Source organism: Hyperolius riggenbachi, chromosome 12, assembly GCF_040937935.1.
Source record: "Hyperolius riggenbachi isolate aHypRig1 chromosome 12, aHypRig1.pri, whole genome shotgun sequence".
NCBI classification, from domain to species: Eukaryota; Metazoa; Chordata; class Amphibia; order Anura; family Hyperoliidae; genus Hyperolius; species Hyperolius riggenbachi.
The window spans coordinates 8255774-8271210 of NC_090657.1; the positions used below are offsets into that span (position 1 = coordinate 8255774).

Here is a 15437-nt window from a genome sequence, read left to right on the forward strand (position 1 = left end):
GTGAGAGAGGTGAAAAAGAATCCAAGGATCACCACCAAAGCCATCCTGGTGAATGTGAGCTCTGCTGGTGGCAATGTCTCAAGGCAGACAATCCAACGGACACTGCACTGCTGGGTTCCACGGATGCAGACTAAGGAGGACGCCACTTCTGCAGATAAGGCACACAAACACTCGCTTAGCCTTTACAAATGCTCATCTGGACAAAGAAGAAGACTTCTGGTCTTCTGTGTTATGGTCAGACGAAACAAAAAATGAATTGTACAATTTGTTTTGTTCAATGGTGTTTCCTTCATTTGGCATAAAAAGGAGAAGCCTTCAACCCAAAGAACACCATCCCCGCTGTCAAACATGGTGGTGGGAACCTAATGCTTTAGGGGTGTTTTTCAGCCAATGAACCACGGAACCTAATCACAGTAACCGGCACCAAGAAAAAAGAGAGATACATGAGGATTCTCAATGACAACACCAGGCAGTCTGCAGAGAAACTTGGCCTTGGCCACCAGTGGACATTTCAGCATCACAACGACCCAAAACACACAGCAAAAGTGAAAAGAAATGGTTAGTGTAACGATCGGTGAAGCACAGAGAGGATCTGATTACCAGTGATCTGCAGAATCACTGGGAATACAGATGTATACCAGATTATACGTGATCTGCAGTATCACTGATAATCCGATATACTAGCTAACCTCTGTTCACCTGAGTAGAGTGTAGTGTTAGGTGCAACAATAACACTTAGAGGACTAGGCCTCAGTGCAGCAAGGAGTACTGCACAGATTCCTTCCGCAGACCTGAGCTCTCCAAGACGGGAGGAGTCAGACTGACAGTAGGAAGGACAGACTGGAAGTAACCTTCAGGAGGAAGGATCACTAACAGAGCGAGGAACCGCCTCTAACAGTAAGGTCGGTTCTCGAGGTCGGACAAGCCAGGTCGTACACACACGGACAGATAAAGTACAAGATCAGGAGGCAAAGGCGGAGTCAAAGTACAGGCAAGGTTCAGCAACGGGGTATCAGATATATCGGGGTACAAAATCAGGAGGCAGAGTCAAGGAACGAGCCGGGGTTCGGCAACAGAGTATCAGAAATATCGAGGTACAAGATCAGAGTTCAGGAGGATAGTCAAGGCAGGCAAAAGTCATAACAGATAATCACAATCAAACTAGTACTTTAGCTATCAACAGAATCTAGCTAAGTGTAGGATTACAGCTCCAGCTGGTCCCGGCACACTTGCGGATCTGACTACGGATCTGGGTGCTCCCACATATGTGATCGCACGCCAGACCAAGAGCAAGTGAACAACCAGCAGTATATATACTCTAGGACCTTTCCAGGACCTCCCTAATTGCTGGTCCAATGGGAGCAGTGGAATTTGTCAGCTGACCCAGCTGATCAGCCGACTCCCTTCTAACTGCTATTTAAACTCTGCCTCTGTGCTCGCGCGCGTGTAAGTCTGAATCTTGGTGGACTATCAGTCCCAGTCACACCAGTACTGTCTTGCAATGTATCTAGTGAACCAAGTGCGGGAGCCGCCTCCAATGCGGATTCCGCCGTTCCCAATGCGGATTCCGCCGTTTCCAGTGCGGATTCCGCCGCTCTGCCTGAGCGGCATGCATTGTTTTTTCCGCGTTGTGGCGTCCTGCTGGACGCGGAAACAGCCGCCTCACCTTGAGAGGCCGCGGCTTTTCCGCGTTTCATTACAGTTAGCAGACAACAACATTAAAGTTTTGGAGTGGCCCAGCCAGAGTCCTGACTGCTGTAGTAGCCAATAAAGGCTTTTCTATTGATTATTGAGAAGGGTATGAATAATTTTGGACTGGATACTTTTTGCTAAAATGTAAATAAACGCATCGTGGGAGGCGCCATGAACGGACGAAGAAGACGTCAGACAGGTAAGCTTGACACCGCCCACCCCGCACAGGTTTACTGGGAGAAATCCGGATGGCAACTATCCGGGTTTCTCCCAGATTCGGATTTGAGCATCCCTGGCTGAGACACCAAAGTGCGCCCCTCCATCCCTCCCACCCCCAGTCGTCACACACCGATTGCTATTAGACTACGAGGCACCCCAGGGCCCCCAACACCTTAATCTCTAGTTATCTGGCTCGCAGTCACTGCCATGTATCCCCTTTTCTTAATTCTCTCTGCTTCAAACACAATAGGGAAATGATAGCTGAGCGAGTTGTGCACCCCCTCCGACACTGCACCCTGAGGCTGGAGCCTCTCTCGCCTCTGCCCCGGCCCTGCCCTGTGCCCCTTCCAACGCTGCGCCCTGAGGCTGGAGCCTCTCTCGCCTCTGCCTCAGCCCGGCCCTGTGCCCCTTCCTACACTGCGCCCTGAGGCTGGAGCCTCTCTCGCCTCTGCCTCGTCCTGGCCCTGCTTTAATGAATAACAGGCCAGAAGAATATAGGAGTTGGTTTTAGAGAAAATATGGAAACAATGCATCAGTCCTCAAAAGGGCTGACTGCTTATGAAGGAGAGATACATGAATACAGCAGGCAGTCAGGAGGTTCTCTTCCAGAGGGCAAAATCAGTACTGGCAAATCATTAAAAGTACAAGATTGATCAGAAGGAAGTATTGGGTGAATAAATATAGTTAGAAGTTCACTTATTCTTTAACACCACTTCCCTGGAAATAACAGCCAACCCTCCTCACATGGTTTCTGGGCATAGTTTTCTATGCCACACATGTCAAATTCTGGCCCGCTGGCCAAATCTGGCCCACAAAGTGGTTTCGCCACTGCACACTAGGTTTGGCCTACTCTAGACCACCAGGGAAGCTATATCGGAGGTGAAGCCCTAGATCATCAGGGAAGGAGAGGGAAACCACTAGACCACCAGGAAACTGTATAGGGGTGGGTGAGGGCAACTAGACACCAGGGAATTATCTAGGGGAGGGAGGACCACTAGACACCAGGAAACTGTATAGGGATGGGATGGGGCTACTAGACGCCAGGAAACTGTATAGGGATGGGATGGGGCTACTAGACACAAGGAAACTGTATAGGGATGGGAGAGGGCAACTAGACACCAGGGAATTATCTAGGGGAGGGAGGACCACTACACACCAGGGAACTGTATAGGGGAGGCAGTTGGCCACTAGACATTGAGTTTGGCCCACAACTTAGTCTCAGTGCTCTAAGTATAATAGAATGGCATCAGTACTTACCAATCCCATGCTTTCAAAGTTTGGCGCACCAACAATGATTTCTTTAAAACAACAAATAAGCGGTTAATGGGTTAAATACGGCTTTGCTAAATATTACATTTACAGTTTTTTTTTAAACTTTTATTTTACTTTTTTCCCGCTAGATGGTGCTATACACGATCCTGGAAGTTACCAGGAAGTGTTCAATCTTTTTTTTCACTACACTTTATAGTTTCACTTTTATGAATCAACATGCCTTATGATTCAAGGCATGGTTATTCATTCATAGGCAGTGTGTTTAGCTCGGGGAACACATGTTCCCTTTTACTAATTGCCGCTGTGTAAATTTCAGCCTGCACGGGTGACGGAAGAACGCACAGCAGCAACAATGGATGCGTATACAAGTCCAGATAGACTAGTGCGGCTCCTATCTGGATGAATATAGTTGTCCAAATAAGATAAAGTAGTTAAATACAAATCTGCTGCCTCACCTAAATATATACATTTTCTCTGCAGAGCAACCATTAGTGAAGAGTTTTCACAACACCTACACAAGTGGGGATGGGTATTTTACACACATTTTACTTTTATTTTACAGGAGGAGGTGTGATGGTGTGGGGGTGCTTTGCTGGTGACACTGTTGGGGATTTATTCAAAATTGAAGGCATACTGAACCAGCATGGCTATCACAGCATCTTGCAGCGGCATGCTATTCCATTCGGTTTGCGTTTAGTTGGACCATCATTTATTTTTTAACAGGACAATGACCCCAAACACACCTCCAGGCTGTGTAAGGGCTATTTGACCAGGAAGGAGAGTGATGGGGTGCTGCGCCAGATGACCTGGACTCCACAGTCACCAGACCTGAACCCAATCGAGATGGTTTTGGGTGAGCTGGACTGCAGAGTGAAGGCAAAAGGGCCAACAAGTGCTAAGCATCTCTGGGAACTTCTTCAAGACTGTTGGAAGACCATTTCTGGTGACTACCTCTTGAAGCTCATCAAGAGAATGCCAAGAGTGTGCAAAGCAGTAATCAAAGCAAAAGGTGGCTACTTTGAAGAACCTAGAATATGACATATTTTCAGTTGTTTCACACTGTTTGGTTATGTACTATACTTCCACATGTGCTAATTCATAGTTTTGATGCCTTCAGTGTGAATCTACAATGTTCATAGTCATGGAAATAAAGAAAACTCTTTGAATGAGAAGGTGTGTCCAAACTTTTGGTCTGTACTGTACATAAACTGTGTTTCTGTGTCCTGGATAGCTCAGTGGCCCTTCTTTATATAAAAAAAAAACATGGCTGAAACTTCCAAAGCACTAAAGGGGGCCATGAGCTCTTTACGGGGCTCCGAAGCCAGAGGTTGTAGAGGTCACAACAAATGTATGGTCAGTACAGTACCAAAATGTAAGGGGCAGGGCTGGATTTCGAGAAAGCTCACAAAGGCCCAGGCCTTGGGCAGCTGCAGCCCAAGGGGAAATTGAACATGAAAAGGGGTTTCTACATATGAAAGAGAGAGCTGAAAATTCGGGAGCAACACATAAAAAAAAAGGGGAAAGTGATCCCTAAGAGAGATGTTCATGCAAGAGACGGGCTTTGGTACATGAATGAAAGGCATGGAAGAGGGGGCTGCACATGGAATGGGTACTGCTGTACATGAGGGAGCCACAACATACTTCGCCAAGGGCACAAAAGGAGCTCACCATTCATTATGCCAAGAGCCCCACTTTAGCCTAAACTGTCTCTAGTATAACGACAAGGTGAAGCAGCCAATAGACCAAAACCTCTACTCGATCAGCAGGCTTATAATGGCTTACTGTCACGCATTATCACCATCACGCCAGTTTCTATAATATACCTGGATCATTGTCTTCTGTAAATTCACCATAAGCCACTGCAAACCCTGAAAAGAAGACAGATATGAGATTTCGAGATATCGGATAATTATTTACAATGAGAGATATTAGCCAAGTTTACCTTTATAAGCGTCATTCACAAATTTTTCTTCAGACATCTGCATTTCAGAGAATGTCTGTATGATGGAATCAGCTGCTCCGGGGATGTCAGAGAGCGGGACTGTGGTATGCAGTCCTATAAGCAGGGATGAAACAAATGGAGTCATATGAGACACAAAAGTGACATGAATGTTCTGAATGTACCGGATTTTCTTGAATAGATTATTTTAATAGATTACTGTTCACGGTATATATGTTACCTTCTTTTATAAGTACTGGATGTGCTATGATAGTTCATTACAACACTGGCGGTTATTTTAGTTCCAAATAACATGTTTTTTCATTCTCATGGCCAACTGACTATGAGAATGTTGCTATCTACAACACTAGTCAAAATATGAGATGTTGTGCAAAGTTCTCACAAAAGCAACAATAGTTGGACATGTTCTGTGACGCTTCTAAAGCACATTGTGATCACGCAGTCATGTGTCTTGTGTGCACAGGCGCACTGATACAAGCACATGGTGATCATGCACCCTTATCTGCACAGGCGCACTGATATAGGCACATGGTGATCACGCACCCTTATCTGCACAGGCGCACTGATATAGGCACATGGTGATCACGCACCCTTATCTGCACAGGCGCACTGATATAGGCACATGGTGATCACGCACCCTTATCTGCACAGGCGCACTGATACAAGCACATGGTGCTCACGCACCCTTATCTGCACAGGCGCACTGATACAAGCACATGGTGATCACGCACCCTTATCTGCACAGGCGCACTGATATAGGCACATGGTGATCACGCACCCTTATCTGCACAGGCGCACTGATACAAGCACATGGTGATCACGCACCCTTATCTGCACAGGCACACTGATACAAGCACATGGTGATCACGCACCTTTATCTGCACAGGCGCACTGATATAGGCACATGGTGATCACGCACCTTTATCTGCACAGGCGCACTGATACAAGCACATGGTGATCATGCACCCTTATCTGCACTGGCGCACTGATATAGGCACATGGTGATCACGCACCCTTATCTGCACAGGCGCACTGATATAGGCACATGGTGATCACGCACCCTTATCTGCACAGGCGCACTGATATAAGCACATGGTGATCACGCACCCTTATCTGCACAGGCGCACTGATACAAGCACATGGTGCTCACGCACCCTTATCTGCACAGGCGCACTGATACCAGCACATGGTGATCACGCACCCTTATCTGCACAGGCGCACTGATACAAGCACATGGTGATCACGCACCCTTATCTGCACAGGCGCACTGATACAAGCACATGGTGCTCACGCACCCTTATCTGCACAGGCGCACTGATACCAGCACATGGTGATCACGCACCCTTATCTGCACAGGCGCACTGATACAAGCACATGGTGATCACGCACCCTTATCTGCACAGACGCACTGATACAAGCACATGGTGATCACGCACCCTTATCTGCACGGGCGCACTGATACAAGCACATGGTGATCACGCACCCTTATCTGCACAGACGCATGGATGAAACATGTTCTACGCCTGCGCAGTTATTGAACTCTGTCTATATAGAGGAGGGAAAATACTTTTGAGTTGGGACTTTCGAAGGACAAGCAGACATGCCGTCCGTTTGAGTCACCAGGTATTTCCCCTCTGAGGTCGCTGAGGTCCCCTGATCTTATCTGGATGATGCTACAATACTTGGTAAGAAATAATATTGATGCTCACTAATTACTCAGATACAATGTAACTATGATTCTGCAAGCCTAGATGAATATTATAACAGGATTGTGGCCCAATAAATATTATTATTGAACCTTTCCTCATGTTTTTCTGCAATTCATTTTACCCACTACAGTGGTGAGCGAAGTTAGAGGGTTTAATAAAAACCCTTCCCGTGAGGCAAAACACCATAATAACAACAGTTGACAGTAAAAGAAAATTAACATTTCTAGGTGAACTTTTACAAATTTATAAAAATAAAAAAAACCTTAAAAACAAAAAACAAAACCCTTTCTTTTTATGTATTACCAGGATTTAATGTAGGATGGGAGGAGGTGCCCCAAATGTGATACAATATGTAATAAGTGGAGGTAAGTAATGGGAACAGTCTTACCTCATGATAAGAGGTTAAGATTTTTATAGTTACACACCAATAAAAAGACAAGGCATTCAGGCATTTCACGGGGTGCCTCCTCCCATCTTGCATCGTCTCCTCCCCGTCCCAGGGGTTATCTCTGCGACAATATTCAGTGGTCCTTGTTTTTTTCTGGAGTGCGACCCGCGTTGACCCAACAGAGACATCATCACCACATGGAGACCATCTTTCTCCACATGCCTTAAAGCGTGGGTGCCTATAGCGACTCATGTTTGTGAGTATTTTTTAAGTTACATTTCCAATAAATACTAAACTATTAGTGCTCCTGGTTCTCTCTTTGTCTCCTTTTCTCACCGGTACCTGGGTTTCCAAAACCGAAAGTAATCTACCAGACCTCCCAGAAGGATTTAGTGTAGATCTTCATAGTTCGGATGGCTAAAGCTATGTACATACCTCAGATTTCCTCTGCCCTAAGCCACCATTTGAGATAATATAGGAAGAAAACTCGCAGTGAACAAGTGGCATCTGACACTGACTGCTTTCCCTTTAGCGACTGGTCAAGACGGTAAATTCTCAGTTGAAGCTTTTGTTGTCCCCAAAGTGCGGCACTTCTTGCTTGCCCTCCCCTTTCCCCTCTCCTAAGAATGAAAGGGGCCATTCAGCAGATATAAAAGCAGCATGTCTGTATGAACAATGGTTTCAGGCGACAGGTAGGATAGGTGTGTAATAAGGTCTATCCAAATAATGGAGTGACTTGATACTTTTGTCTGTAGATGACAACAGGCACCTTCATCAAGACAACTAATTACACCTGTTTTATGAAAACAACAATCTTACACCAAAGAACTGATATAGTTTGGTAAGACAGAGTGTAGAAGGTAAGGGGGAAACCATTTGTCAGAAATGTTTTTAGTTAGTCTCCGGACTCTTGCATTTCGTGGGTTGTTACAAGTCAGAAGCCAAGAACCAGTCAGAGTCTCTACTTTTGGACTCAAGTAGAGCATGGTTAAATTACACCTAAAGCGAGAGTAATATAGATGCTGCCATATGTATTTCCTTTAAACCAATACCATTTGACTGGCATCCTGCTGATCACTTTCATCAGATCAGTAAGAAAGCCAGGCAGTTTGCATTGTTCAAATGTAAAGAAATACCGTATGGCAGCATCCATACGTCTCTCACTCCATGTGTCCTTTAAAAATAGACAACCTCATCCTAAAATGAATTCTAAGAAGCCAGCCATTAACTTACCTAAACAATTTTATAAGTAGGACATTCCAAAACTCCAGGTCATCACAAATGGTCTTATGTTTATAGATTTAAATGCCAACCCGCCTTCTGCCACACTACACCATGCCAGCAGACAAATACTCTAACCATGTTTTGTGCTTATGTGATGAGGTCCCTAAGAGCTCAATCAGTGCCTTGAGTCCTTGTGTCATCCTACCCCAGCTCAAGTAGCGAGAGGTGACCCTAACCGTAGTGCAGAAGACTTCAGGGGTCCAGAGGAACCTTTTTGGATGAGAGTCCATCAGATACAGCTCTTGGAACTGAGATCAGAATTCAAAGGCCGGCAGTAGAGTTCCTACTACGCTTTTAGCTTGAGGTTAGCAGCACTTCACTTCACTGTGCTGGTTGGCTTTAGCTAAAAACATTAGCCAGTTTAGAACACTTACCTTCAAAGTAATAGCCACCAGGTGCACCGGCTAGTAGTACTCCATCCTACAAAGAGAAAGCAATACTTATAGTAGTCATTTTTTATTGATTTATTGACACTTAGCCCATTAGGGAAGATTTCCTCTAATTTTCCTGTTTTCGAGTGTACGGTAAAAGTTAGACCAGCACTAGGAGTCTCAAAGTTAAATGCAAAGGGGTTGTTACAGCTATGTTTTTAAGATACCTCTGTTAACTCTCAGGAAGGGGTGCCAAACTCAAATATATGGTGGGCCAAAAGAAAACACTTAGACCAAGTCGAGGTCCAACATATTTATTGAAAAAATGGTTCAAATTTCAGATTGTTTTTTACTTTAGGTTGTGGGGCAATGAATCCAAAACAAACAAAGTTTATAACCTTCAGTTACATTGCAGTGAAAACCTTTTGTTTCACAGGCTCAATGATCCATAATCAATCTGGTATAAGTTGTAATGACATATTAACTGGGCTTGCAGAGTCAAACTACAGTATCTGCAAACACTTGCCGACTCGGCCAAAACCCGAAGTCTGGCAACTTCGGGTTCTGGCCCGTCAAAACTAAAAGTGGCCGTCTTACTGCGGCCAATGTGAGGAATAAACTGAATCCTGGCGGCTCCATGCTCCTCTCCTCTGGCTCCTCCCCCTGCCCCGCTCTGGCAGGCGGGGACACACACATGATCACCGAGTCGTTTGTCACTGCAGGGAAGCAGGGACTCGTGCCTTTGTTCCTGCAAAGCGGGTACTGGCAGAGGCAATGTCTGATTGCTGTTGATCTGTAGATCTACCTCAACAGTGCAAATGTTGTGGGGTGAATGCCATCTAAACATTATGCTCAAAAATATGTATAAAATATAAAATATGAAATCCCTGGCAAATAGTTAATATGCAAATATTGACAGTAAGACAATATGAAAGTAAGGAAGGTAAATTTACAATAAGGTGCAAGTGCAATGAGGTGGAAATAAAGTACAATTGCAGGACAGGTCAGTAAGAAAAGGTGCAAAAGTGATAGGTTGTCAAATAAAGTGCTGTGTGCAAAGTAAATTAACAACTTCACCACTAAGGGGCTTTCCACTTATGGACTAGAGCAATTTTTACATTTCAGCGTATTCATTTGCCAATAACTTTATCACTACTTATTACACTGAAATGATCTATATCTTGTTTTTTTGCCACCAATTAGGTTTTTATAGAATTTTTTTAGTATTTACAGTACTTAATTTTCTATACAGTTCAAAGGGAAAAAAATAAAAATAATTTAAAAAATAACCCCACTATTTCTCCATTTTCAACCCCTATATTTTTTAAATTAACAATGCTACTGTAAATAAAACCCACACATTTTATATGCACATTTGTCCTGGTTATCACAACATTAAAATGTTTCTAGTACAATGTATGGTGACAATATTTGATTTGGAAAGCACCAGTTAGTCTTACCGGTAACGGTGTTTCTATTCAGCAGCTGGTACACCCTCTGGAGGAATGGCTCCGCCCAGTCCTGGGGAAACACAGAAGTAAAGTATAAAAAGCTCCCACCCCCCCTAATCCCCAGTGTATATAAAGTAAAACGCCCGAACACCAGGAAAAAAGGGAGGAGCGAAGCACCTCCAAGTGACCACTAATCATAGATCTAGGTATAAGGAAGTGCGACAGAGTAGGGTTGGGCAGTAGACGGTGTACCAGCTGCTGAATAGAAACACCGTTACCGGTAAGACTAACTGGTGCTTTCTCCCATTCATCAGCTGGTACACCCTCTGGAGGGATACCAAAGTAAATACCCACCTAGGGAGGGACTACAGCCTGGAGCACTTTCCTGCCAAACGACAAATCCTGCTGAGAAAGAACGTCCACTCTATAATGCTTGACGAAAGTGGAAGAACTCGCCCAAGTTGCCGCCTGACATATCTGCTGGACTGTAGCGCCTGCTCTCTCTGCCCAAGACGTAGACATCGATCGGGTGGAGTGTGCCTTTATGTTGGATGGTGGAGTGGAGTCTGAAGTCTTATAAGCCAAAGAGATAGCCTCACATATCCACCTAGCAATGGTTTGTTTTGAAGCTTGCTGACCCTTGTTGTTACCCATATATAATACAAACAAATGTGATGATTTCCTAAACTCTCTAGTCCTGGCTAGGTATGATAGCAGGGCCCTCCTGACGTCTAAACAATGAAATTCTTGTTCCTTTGGGCAGGAGGGTTTATCACAGAAAGAGGGAAGAACTATATCCTGGGATCTGTGAAAATCTGAAGAGACCTTGGGCAAATAATTTGGGTCCAGACGTAAAACAATTTTGTCTGGAAAAATAGTCAAAAAGGATCCTTAATTGAAAGGGCCTGTAAGTCACCCAATCTTCTAGCTGAAGTAATGGCGACCAAAAACGCTACCTTCAGCGTCAATAATTTTAGCTCTATATCCTCTAGCGGTTCAAATGGGGCTCTAGCTAAAACATTCAGAACTAGGGATAAATCCCATTGAGGGATAACCTTTTGTCTAACCGGAGTGGATTTCTGAACTGCCCGAAAGAAATCTTTAAACAACTTTTCCTGTGCTAACGGCCTGTCCAATAAAATTGACAAGGCCGAGCACTGAACTTTTAAAGTACTTAAGGCTAGATTCATCTCTAGACCTTCCTGTAAAAAATCAAGAACAGCTGCACTATTCGTCTGAACTCGATTACGTGTTGTACACCACGACGTGTATATCTTCCAAACTTTTCTATAAATCTTTTGAGTGACTGGCTTCCTACATTTTAATAGTGTGTCTATAGTCTTTTCAGAAACTCCCTTATTCCTCAAAATCACCCTTTCAGGGTCCAGGCTGCCAGACAGAATAATTCTGGCTTGGGGTGGAACAACGGCCCCTGACGAAGAAGGTCTGGCCTGATTGGGAGATTCAGAGGAGGTCGGACAGACAATCGAAGCAGAGTGGAAAACCAAATTCTCTTGGGCCACATAGGAGCTATGAGTATTAGCTCCACTTTTTCTCTCTGAATTTTTTCCAGTACATGTGGAATCAACTTTAGAGGTGGATAAGCGTAACCCAGCTGGAAACTCCAAGGGATTGAAAGAGCATCCAACCCCAGAGAACTCGCATTTCTGTGGAGAGAATAAAATCGAGGAACCTTGGCATTCGTTGGAGATGCGAAGAGGTCGATTTCTGGACGTCCCAGATGTTCCGTGATCTCCAGAAATGTCTCCTGATTCAATTCCCACTCGGCATGATCGATCTCGTGGCGGCTCAGAAAGTCCGCTTCGAGATTGAGCGACCCTTTTACGTGAACCGCCTCTAGAGACAGAAGGTTGGCCTCTGACCAGACAAAAATCTCCGTCGCCAACAGGGCAAGACTCTGAGACCTGGTCCCTCCCTGTTTGTTGAGGTAAGCTACCGTGGAAATGTTGTCTGAAAAGACTCGGACATGCTTGAAACGGAACATGTCCCGAAACCTTATCAGAGATTCTCTCACTGCTGCGAGTTCCCTGAAGTTGGAAGATCTCCTGGCTACCATCTTGGGCCACCTCCCCTGGCCATGCTGACCCATGGACGTGGCCCCCCAACCCCAGGCGCTGGCATCCGTGAACACCTTTATAGGGAATTTCTGCCTCCAGACTCTGCCCTGAGTTAGGTTGCTCGATTGCAGCCACCAGTGAACACTTCCTTTCACCTGTGCTGGTATGTAAACCTGAGAGTCCAAAGACTCCTGATTCTTGTCCCATACCTCCAATACCCAAGCTTGAAGAACCCTGTAGTAAAAATGTGCCCAAGTTACCGCCGGAATGGAGGCTGTCATGAGACCCAAAATTCTCATCCCTTCTCTTATTGAAATCTCGTGGAGTAAGAGCAGCTGCCTGATCCCATTCTGTAGTTTCTCCACCTTCCCTGTGGTTAGAAAAATCCTTTCGTGTATAGAATTGATCGTATAGCCCAGAAATACAATGGACTGGGAAGGCACCAGATTCGATTTGGGGTAATTTATCCTCCATCCTAATTGGGACAGAATCTGAATGACTAAATTTGTGTGCAACTTCAGGTCGTGTTCTGTCTTGGCAAAAATGAGTAGGTCGTCCAAGTAGGGGATGATATTTACTCCTTGTTCCCTTATTACTTTCATTACCTCCGCCAGAACCTTTGTGAATATGCGTGGTGCTGACGCTATCCCAAAGGGGAGAGCTTGAAATTGGTAGTGACAAGTTTGCCCCCTTATTCGAATCGCAAACCTCAGAAATTTTTGATAAGGCTTGGCGATTGGGATGTGGAGGTACGCGTCTTGTAAGTCTATTGACGCAAAAAATTCTTGACCCTGTAAGGCTGCTCTGACCGAAAAAATGTTCTCCATTTTGAACTTTTTGTAAACTAAATAGGGGTTTAATGACTTCAGGTTCAGTATGAACCTGAATTCCCCGCTGGTTTTGGTCACCAAAAAGATATGGGAGTAATACCCTTTGAACTCCTGCATTTGCGGAACTGGTACTATTACTTCCTTTGAAATCAATTTTTGTATCTCTGTCTGCAGACCAAGTGCCTTGTCTGGGTCTTTCGGAAACTTGTTTACAAAAATTCTGGGGGGAGGGGTCACCGAAAACTGTGGACGGTAACCGTCTTTTATAATTCTTAAAATAAAGGGATCTGGTTTGATCTTTTCCCAATGGAACAAAAAATAACGAAGTCTCCCCCCCACCGGCAAATCGTCATTTATTCTTGGGTTCGCCTGGCTTGGCGAGAGCAAAACCTCCTCGCCCCCTACCGGCCGGAGAAGACCACTTCCTTTGTTGAAAGGGCTGTTTGTTCTGTTCCTGAGATGGTTTTTTGAATAAGTTCGGTTTGGTAGAACGAAAAATTTTATGTTTAGTAGGGAATTGTTTTCCTTTCTCCGCCGATCTTGAGAGTATATTATCTAACTCTTTACCAAATAAAAGGTTACCCTCAAAGGGAACTGCACAAAGTTTATTTTTAGATGTTAAATCTCCCTCCCAAGTTTTGAGCCAGAGGGCCCTCCGGGCTGAATTAACCAATGCAGTTGTACGTGCGGAGATGCGCACAATTTCTACCGCTGCATCGGCCAAAAAAGCCACGGCTTTTAACACCACTGGAAGAGATTTAACATAAGTGTTAAGGTCCGAACCGGTTTTGACATGGGAAAGTAAATTATCCATCCAAACACGTAAATTACGCGAAATGCAAGTCGACGCGACACTGGGAATAAAGGCAAATGAGGCCGATTCCCAGGCCTTCTTTAACAGTAAGTCAATTTTTTTATCCATAACATCCCTTAACACCCCCGTATCTTCAAAAGATAGGTCAGCTTTTTTAGAATGCTTGGATAAGGCTGCATCCAACTTGGGGCATTTAGTAAACTGATCCATATGTACCGGGGAAAAGGGGAACTTCCTCTTTGCCGATTTAGGGATGAATAATTTACGTTCAGGATCCTGCCACTGAGATACAATAATATTTTTAAGAGAATTATGAAAAGGAAAAACTCTACCCGACTGCTGCGCCAAACCTGAGTATACTTGATCCTGTGCCGAGACTTCCCTCTGAATTTCAGGGATTTGCTCTGTGGCATAAACAGCTTTAAGTAATTCATTTGTTTCTTCAGTGCTAAAGAGGAATCTAGCTGCCCTTGCATCGCTATCAGATTCTTCCCCTGAAAAGGCATTTTCCCCTTCCTCTAGATCCGAAACTTCCTCCCTGCCTTCTCTCTCCTCTTCTTCCCCCTCCTCCCCAAAAAAATCAATGTTAGCCGGGATTTGGGGCAACTCAGCCTGTACCGAATCTGATGCCGGCACTGGAGAAGGCTCAGTCGGATTAAGTACAGGTGGTACTGAGGGACCTGCAACCACTAAATCAGGATTGGATAATAAGGATTCCTTAAATTTTCCTAAAGTCTCGTCCATATCTTTTTTAACTGACTTCATTATATTTTTAAAAATTGAGGAAGTTTCTGCTGCTATGACTGCATCTATACATGATTGACACAAAGCTTTGGCATAGCTAGAAGATAGTTTTGTCAGACACTGACAGCATCTTTTAGATCTGGGCCTACTGCTAGAAGAAGACCCAGACTCCACTCTTGTCTACAGAAAAGGGAAAACAGAAGACAGGAGAAAAAACATACATTGCCCATTAAAGAATTAAACTCTGTAACATTAATTGAAAGCATCTTTCTTTAAGGGAGGGGAAGTCTCCCCACTCACCACACCATCAGCCTGAGAACGGGCGGGCACTGCTGATGAGGCGGCAGGAACAGCTGAGGCCGCATTAGAACCGGCGGCTGTACCAGCAGCGGGATCTGCAGGAGCGGCAGCGGCGGCGACCACGCTAGCTCCTTGTTCCTCCATGTTGCCGCCGCCCGCACGCCCAGCCGGAGCCTAAATAGTGCGTCCACGCTAGATCCCGCTCGTAATTTCCGGTCCGCCTCCTCTGACGTCGGCGGAAGTGACCTCACTGCCTGGCATAAGTTCAGAGCGGCACTTACGCGCGAGGAAGGCGGAAGCAAACTCTGACGCCCAATTCCACCCG

At 45.0% G+C, this 15437-nt stretch overlaps 1 protein-coding gene across 1 annotated transcript in view; it reads right to left on the reverse strand.

Annotated features, from left to right (window-relative positions):
* LOC137540895 (integrin alpha-IIb-like) overlaps positions 1-15437 on the reverse strand; it is a 133463-nt gene that overhangs the window by 104664 nt on the left and 13362 nt on the right. Inside the window, exons 4-7 of the mRNA XM_068262080.1 lie at positions 8899-8944; positions 5126-5239; positions 5007-5051; positions 3169-3209 (exon numbers count right to left, since the gene is read on the reverse strand). Of these exons, the coding sequence (XP_068118181.1) occupies positions 3169-3209; positions 5007-5051; positions 5126-5239; positions 8899-8944 (246 nt within the window). The remainder of the gene's footprint in view (positions 1-3168; positions 3210-5006; positions 5052-5125; positions 5240-8898; positions 8945-15437) is intronic.